Source organism: Copadichromis virginalis, linkage group LG5, assembly GCF_057382275.1.
Source record: "Copadichromis virginalis isolate Kocher_CV1m ecotype Utaka linkage group LG5, C_Virginalis_male_GT1.1, whole genome shotgun sequence".
Classification (NCBI taxonomy): domain Eukaryota; kingdom Metazoa; phylum Chordata; class Actinopteri; order Cichliformes; family Cichlidae; genus Copadichromis; species Copadichromis virginalis.
Genome location: NC_140622.1, coordinates 26,433,748 through 26,442,243, shown reverse-complemented (window position 1 = coordinate 26,442,243; position 8,496 = coordinate 26,433,748). Strand labels below are relative to the sequence as shown.

At 49.3% G+C, this 8,496-nt stretch overlaps 1 protein-coding gene across 1 annotated transcript; it reads left to right on the top strand.

Moving 5' to 3' along the window:
• Nucleotides 1-5,155: 5,155 nt before the first annotated feature.
• On the top strand, nt 5,156-8,496 carry LOC146709880 (uncharacterized). Its single transcript, XM_085457963.1, has one exon. It carries the CDS (start codon nt 5,156-5,158, stop codon nt 7,658-7,660), a length of 2,505 nt encoding a protein of 834 aa, XP_085314089.1. The 3' UTR covers nt 7,661-8,496.

The window sequence follows — 8,496 nt, the reverse complement described above, 5'->3', positions numbered from 1 at the left end:
GACGTCCACGCCTCGAAGGAAGTCGATCCACGGATTAGGCCCTGGAAACCGTTTCCTTCAATTTTGGTGTCAGAAGTGGGATCCTGACGAAGGTAGGCACTCGTCTTTTATTTTACAAGACTGTGTTATGCCTTTCTCAGTGATCCACATAGAAATGGGATACGCTGACGAGGCCTTCTTCAGTGGCCCACATAGTAACAAGTGGGATACACTGAGGAGCCTTCTTTAGTGGCCCACATAGAAATACAGGAAGTTGCCTGTTGTTTTGTAAATAAAAGCAGAAAGGACACAGGAAGTTGCCTGCTGTCATAAACTAAGAAGTTGCTCACCAGCAGAAAGGACACAGGAAGTTGCCTGGGGTCATAAAACGAGAAGTTGCTTGTTAAAAAGTGAGAAGTTGCTCACTAAAAACATAAAATTGCTAGCAAAAAAAAATCAAGTAACCTCAGGTGTGCCACAGCAAAAATAAAAACTAACTTAAATCCTTCAAAGCGTCTAAACCCCTCTGGAAATCACTGACCATGGGTCAGAATAATTCAAAGACCTTAGACGGGTCCGATAAAAAATCAAAATTAACTGTAAAACCAAAAAAAATAAAATATAAAAATAGCGGCTCAGTACGACTCCCACTTCCGGTTACGTTTAACCCACGCTCGCGAATCAATGAAGACTTCCATGATTACGTATCCAGAACATGCGCAAGTGCTTACGTGACTGATTTCGTCTCGAACTTAAGAACTATAAGTTTAATGCATCCTAATGTATTTCCGGAGCCCTATCCTGAACGATTATCGCCAGAAAACAGGTCAGTAGAAATGTTAAATACTATTTGTGATAAGGAAAGTAGGCTGATTAAAAAGTCCTGTAAAAAATATATGATAGAATGCAATGAAATAATACCCAGATTTGGAATACCTCACCAAATTAACAGTGATAGAGGACCTTCATTCACATCAGAAGTAATTCAAAAGTGTGCTAAAACTCTAGCAATAGACTGGAAATATCATGTGCCATACCATCCTCAGAGTTCAGGAGTTTTAGAAAGAATGAATAGGACCATAAAAAATCGCCTGACTAAAGCAATGATAGAAACAGGAATGACCTGGATCAAACTACTTCCTCAAATCCTCTGCGAGATTAGAATGACTCCATCCGCAGCAACCAAATTATCTCCATTTGAAATAATCATGGGAAGACCGTTTCCAACACCATGGTCAGCCTCCAGAGGGGCACCGCTATTGGAAGGGGACATAGACACTGCATTGTCTGACTATGTTCATAACCTGGTAGAAACACTGAATAATAACTATCAGAAAGTTTGTCTCTCTCAGCCTCTCCCTTCCATAGATCCAACCCATCCGTGGAAACCAGGAGATGCGGTGTTGGTAAAGTCGCTAAAACCAAGGGCACTCGGGGAGGCCGCGTGTTCCAGCCCCCAGACTGTACTTGCAGTGACGAGAACCAGCATCCTAACAGATGGACAACCTCAGTGGATTCATGCCAGCAGGGTTAAGACCAGCCCCACCAAACCACCTAAGGCGTCGGATCAAGTAGATGACGACTCAGGCGAGCCAACGCCCGGATCCAATACACCTACACACACACAATCACTGATTAACACACAACGCCTGAAAGAGCCAAGACTCAGAAAGCCCTTTGATCCCCCGCCTGAACAACAACAAGGTACTCGAACATCCAGCAGGAACAGAAAGCCTAGAGTACCACACAATGTCTAACCTGATAAAGATAGACTCGTTTCATCCTGATAATGGAGAAAATGAAATGCCCATTGTCATCACACGACGCTTATACGGGGTCTCTCGAACCTGGGACCAGGCCAGGAGACGACTAAAGAACTGTCTTTTTTATATATTTAGGTTATTAATCATATCTACTGCATTAACCTTAGGATTTTTATTTACTATTTCGTATTGTAAAGTGCAACCCTGTTCACATTTCTGCAAGCCACATTTTCAATGATAACCCATATAGCTACCAGTACAGCTACTTCAATGTATTTGCAATTAGCACAAATTGATCCTGAGGATGTGCCAGATGTTACCAATGATGTTCCTGATGTGTATATTGAACATTAGGTTGTGAACTATTACATTTTATGATTTGCTTTTTATATTATGTTATTACATTTGTGATTTTTCCTTTCTATTTGAGTTATTATTTTTTTTTAAAAATAATAATAAAAAAAGAGTGGAACTGTTAGGTATTTTAGTACCATGGGAGCATTTACTGGATATTGTTTTATAGTGACATTATACAGGAAAACTCTGTCATTCAATAAGGCCCCTTTGTTTTAGTTATTTTTCTCTTTGACCCAAGAATTGATGTGTGAGAATCACAGGCTGGTACAAGGTTGAAATACCACAGAGATCACTCCCTCAGCTACATTAGTTTCTTAATCTTTTAGACGCCTGTTGAAGGCCAAATGGTTTGTTTCAGATTTCACTAATGAAAGAACTCTTCGTTTTGTGCCTTGAAAATATGTCGCTGAGATAATCACAATTGTAGCTGAACTGATACACTACACAAAGGATGCTTCTTCACCCAAGGGCAGGAAGACGCTGCCTTATCTTGGTCTGTACTGGTTTAAACTGATAAATCTGCTGTCTCATGAATTTTACCCTCTATATAAACTGTTGTACTTGTGAATAAAGTTGAGTCACTTTGGGAAGACAATCTAAAGCAGTCTCTGTTTTCTTGTTCTCCCAAGCTGCTCCCGAGCTCGTACTAACACGCTGAATGGCATGCTTGAATATTACTTGAGAATATATTTGACTGTGTTACAGACTAAGGGACATTCTCTGCTGATAGGTGAAGGTACATTCTCTGCTGATAGACGTCCACGCCTCGGAGGAAGCCGATCCACGGAGTAGGCCTTGGAAACCGTTTCCTTCAATTTTGGTGTCAGAAGCGGGATCCTGACGAAGGTAGGCACTCGTCTTTTATTTTATAAGACTGTGTTATGCCTTTCTCAGTGATCCACATAGAAACGGGATACGCTGACGAGGCCTTCTTCAGTGGCCCACATAGTAACAAGTGGGATACACTGAGGAGCCTTCTTTAGTGGCCCACATAGAAATACAGGAAGTTGCCTGTTGTTTTGTAAATAAAAGCAGAAAGGACACAGGAAGTTGCCTGCTGTCATAAACTAAGAAGTTGCTCACCAGCAGAAAGGACACAGGAAGTTGCCTGGGGTCATAAAACGAGAAGTTGCTTGTTAAAAAGTGAGAAGTTGCTCACTAAAAACATAAAATTGCTAGCAAAAAAAAATCAAGTAACCTCAGGTGTGCCACAGCAAAAATAAAAACTAACTTAAATCCTTCAAAGCGTCTAAACCCCTCTGGAAATCACTGACCATGGGTCAGAATAATTCAAAGACCTTAGACGGGTCCGATAAAAAATCAAAATTAACTGTAAAACCGAAAAAAATAAAATATAAAAATAGCGGCTCAGTACGACTCCCACTTCCGGTTACGTTTAACCCACGCTCGCGAATCAATGAAGACTTCCATGATTACGTATCCAGAACATGCGCAAGTGCTTACGTGACTGATTTCGTCTCGAACTTAAGAACTATAAGTTTAATGCATCCTAATGTATTTCCGGAGCCCTATCCTGAACGATTATCGCCAGAAAACAGGTCAGTAGAAATGTTAAATACTATTTGTGATAAGGAAAGTAGGCTGATTAAAAAGTCCTGTAAAAAATATATGATAGAATGCAATGAAATAATACCCAGATTTGGAATACCTCACCAAATTAACAGTGATAGAGGACCTTCATTCACATCAGAAGTAATTCAAAAGTGTGCTAAAACTCTAGCAATAGACTGGAAATATCATGTGCCATACCATCCTCAGAGTTCAGGAGTTTTAGAAAGAATGAATAGGACCATAAAAAATCGCCTGACTAAAGCAATGATAGAAACAGGAATGACCTGGATCAAACTACTTCCTCAAATCCTCTGCGAGATTAGAATGACTCCATCCGCAGCAACCAAATTATCTCCATTTGAAATAATCATGGGAAGACTGTTTCCAACACCATGGTCAGCCTCCAGAGGGGCACCGCTATTGGAGGGGGACATAGACACTGCATTGTCTGACTATGTTCATAACCTGGTAGAAACACTGAATAATAACTATCAGAAAGTTTGTCTCTCTCAGCCTCTCCCTTCCATAGATCCAACCCATCCGTGGAAACCAGGAGATGCGGTGTTGGTAAAGTCGCTAAAACCAAGGGCACTCGGGGAGGCCGCGTGTTCCAGCCCCCAGACTGTACTTGCAGTGACGAGAACCAGCATCCTAACAGATGGACAACCTCAGTGGATTCATGCCAGCAGGGTTAAGACCAGCCCCACCAAACCACCTAAGGCGTCGGATCAAGTAGATGACGACTCAGGCGAGCCAACGCCCGGATCCAATACACCTACACACACACAATCACTGATTAACACACAACGCCTGAAAGAGCCAAGACTCAGAAAGCCCTTTGATCCCCCGCCTGAACAACAACAAGGTACTCGAATATCCAGCAGGAACAGAAAGCCTAGAGTACCACACAATATCTAACCTGATAAAGATAGTGTCACGGACCCGGTTCCGGGGACTCGGGGTTCGTGAACAGTGTGGACCTTTATTGTTATTAGTGTATTGGATGTATGTTTGCTGCACTGTGTTCTTGTGTTCAATGCTGGTGTGTGTATGTGTGTGAGGCTGGAGGATGAAGGACAGCCACCTGCAGGCCTGATGGGTGTGGCCCTGCCAGCTGCTGGTCACGCCTAGCTTACCACACACCTGCTTCTGATCAGGATCGTCGGGGGAGCTACTTAACAGAGCGATGGAGCTTCCTCCGGCGCAGGATCGTTGAGTTAGACTCCATGAGGACAGCGGAACACAGGACTGCAAGACACACGGGGTGTGTGAAGGCACAGGGGCAGAGAGCACGGGATACCAGCACTTGGGAGAAGACACGTCACGGGAGTCGAGGGAGCACTTTTGGAGATTCAATGTGTGGTGTACCATTACCTCACTGTAAATAAACCCACTGTTCATTCCATTAAGTCCAGCGTTTGGGTCCTATTTCCCCATCTCCCCACGATCTGCCAGCCAGACCGTGACAGAACGATCCTGCCACTATGGACCCAGCGGACTCACCGCGGAAGCGCAGCTCCCGTTTTGACGGGACCCGACTAGTGCTTGGAGGGCCTCCGTGCTGCCGTTCCTCGCTGGCAGCCTACCCGTCGGCCCACTCGTCTGTTTCCTCCCCGCGGACGCCTCGGTCTCGCAGAAAACGCTCCAGCCGGTCCCGGGAGGATTACTACGAGCCTGCCAGCAATCTGCTTACACCTGCACAAGCTTTTTACAAAATGTTAGGAATTATCATCGTGCCACCTGACTCACCCAGCATTTCCACATCACAGCAGGAGCAGCCACTTCAGAATCCGCCCTCGTCACATTCCGCCAGCGACGCTCCCTCTTCAACAGGGAGGCAGCGAACACGCAGCCAGCACTCACAGCTCCAGCAGAAGCCAGGGATTCGGCTCAAACAACCGCCTAGGGTGAGTGACAGAGTCTCCCTTCATTCACCTTTCGTGCCTAGGGATAAACAGACTGTTTCCCCCAAGGCTGTGAATGCCAGCTCCGTGAACCCTAGAGCTCGTGTTTCTCCTGTTTGGGAGGATGACAATGTTAGTTTTGAGAACGAGTTTTTTCCTCCTGGTTCAAGAGACTGTGCTCCTGATGTTCCTTCGGACCCAGGAGTTAGGACCGTTTCGTCTAGAACTGTTTATTCTGGGGCTATGTTTATACAGCCAGCTGCCCAGCCTGTAGCCGTAGCACAGCCGGCTGCCCAGCCTGTAGCCGTAGCACAGCCAGTCCAGTCAGCCTCTCGTCTTCATCCTCAGTTGGAGGCTGATATGCCTGCTGGAACTACCCTGCCATTATGTCACCCGCCTGTTGTTTCTACATCGCTGTCCAGTCTACCACGAGTAGCTGCCGCACCATTATCACCTCCACCCTTTGCAGCTACTTCTCCACCAGCGTCCCATCAGACTGCAGCGACCGCAGAACTCTCGACTTCACCATCCACATCACCCGCTCGACCGTCATCTTCGCCACCTGCAGCTTCCGCATCGCCATCTTCACTTCCAGATCAACGACCATCTATACCCGCGTCGCAGCCGGAGGAGCGGCTCAGCGAGCGGGAGGAGCTCAGCGAGCAGGAGCAGCTCAGCGAGCCGGAGGAGCTCAGCATGCCCGAGCAGGAGCTCAGCGAGCGGGAGGAGCTCAGCGAGCGGGAGGAGCTCAGCGAGCGGGAGGAGCTCAGCGAGCGGGAGGAGCTCAGCATGCCCGAGCAGGAGCTCAGCGAGCGGGAGGAGCCCGCGTCGCCAGAGCCGGAGGAGCTCAGCGAGCCGGAGGAGCTCAGCGAGCCGGAGGAGCTCAGCGAGCCGGAGGAGCTCGCGTCGCCAGCTGTGGAGCTCAGCATGCCCGAGCAGGAGCAGCTCAGCGAGCCGGAGGAGCACTGTGAGCCGGAGGAGCTCAGCGGGCTAATGCTGGAGGAGCTCAGCGAGCTATTGCCGGAGGAGCTCGGCGAGCCGGAAGAGCACTGTGAGCCGGAGCAGCCCAGCGAGCTAATGCCGGAGGAGCTCAGCGAGCCGGAGGAGCTCAGCGAGCCGGAGGAGCTCAGCATGCCCGAGCAGGAGCTCAGCGAGCGGGAGGAGCCCGCGTCGCCAGAGCCGGAGCAGCTCAGCGAGCCACCCACTGAGAAGCCCGCACCGCTGCTGGCGGACCTCAACGAGCCGGAGGGACCGGCGTTGCCAGCAGAGGAGCTCAGCGAGCTTGGTGAGCCCGCGCTGCCACCGGAGGAGCTCGGAGGTCCGGAGGGATCCGCTGAGCCAGAGCTGGAGGTCTGCGTGCCGGAGGGGCCGCCACGTCCTGCAGCCCGGCCGCCACGTCCTGCAGCCCGGCCGCCACGTCGGGAATCGTGGGTGGTGCTGAGGCGGGAGCAGCAACGCCGCCGCCACCGGACCCGTGGCCGCCCGCCGGAGCAGCAACGCCGCCGCCACCGGACCCGTGGCCGCCCGCCGGAGCTGCAACGCCGTTGCCACCGGACCCGTGGCAGGCCGCCGGAGGAGCAGCGCCGCCGCCACCGGACCCGTGGCAGGCCACCAGAACCGTTCCGCCGCCACCGGACCCGTGGCAGGCCGCCGGAGGAGCAGCGCCGCCACCACCGGATCCGTGGCAGGCCGCCTGAAGCGTTCCGCTTCCATCATGGGGTTGGAGGTAGGCCGCCCGAACTGTTTTCCCACCACTGCCTGACCCGTAGCGGGTTTTGCCTGCTTGCGGTCCACTGGGTCGGCCGCAAGAACTGTTGTTCCCACCATGGCAGTGGTTGGACATTTGAACTGGGGTTTTGGGGCCCTCCGTCCTGGACCCCCCGCCACCCGCCCTGGGTTGGTTGTTCTGTGGTTTTGTTTTGGGGTCGTCGGGAGTCGACCCTTAGAGGGGGGGTACTGTCACGGACCCGGTTCCGGGGACTCGGGGTTCGTGAACAGTGTGGACCTTTATTGTTATTAGTGTATTGGATGTATGTTTGCTGCACTGTGTTCTTGTGTTCAATGCTGGTGTGTGTATGTGTGTGAGGCTGGAGGATGAAGGACAGCCACCTGCAGGCCTGATGGGTGTGGCCCTGCCAGCTGCTGGTCACGCCTAGCTTACCACACACCTGCTTCTGATCAGGATCGTCGGGGGAGCTACTTAACAGAGCGATGGAGCTTCCTCCGGCGCAGGATCGTTGAGTTAGACTCCATGAGGACAGCGGAACACAGGACTGCAAGACACACGGGGTGTGTGAAGGCACAGGGGCAGAGAGCACGGGATACCAGCACTTGGGAGAAGACACGTCACGGGAGTCGAGGGAGCACTTTTGGAGATTCAATGTGTGGTGTACCATTACCTCACTGTAAATAAACCCACTGTTCATTCCATTAAGTCCAGCGTTTGGGTCCTATTTCCCCATCTCCCCACGATCTGCCAGCCAGACCGTGACAGATAGACTTGTTTCATCCTGATAATGGAGAAAATGAAATGCCCATTGTCATCACACGACGCTTATACGGGGTCTCTCGAACCTGGGACCAGGCCAGGAGACGACTAAAGAACTGTCTTTTTTATATATTTAGGTTATTAATCATATCTACTGCATTAACCTTAGGATTTTTATTTACTATTTCGTATTGTAAAGTGCAACCCTGTTCACATTTCTGCAAGCCATATTTTCAATGATAACCCATATAGCTACCAGTACAGCTACTTCAATGTATTTGCAATTAGCACAAATTGATCCTGAGGATGTGCCAGATGTTACCAATGATGTTCCTGATGTGTATATTGAACATTAGGTTGTGAACTATTACATTTTATGATTTGCTTTTTATATTATGTTATTACATTTGTGATTTTTCCTTTCTATTTGAGT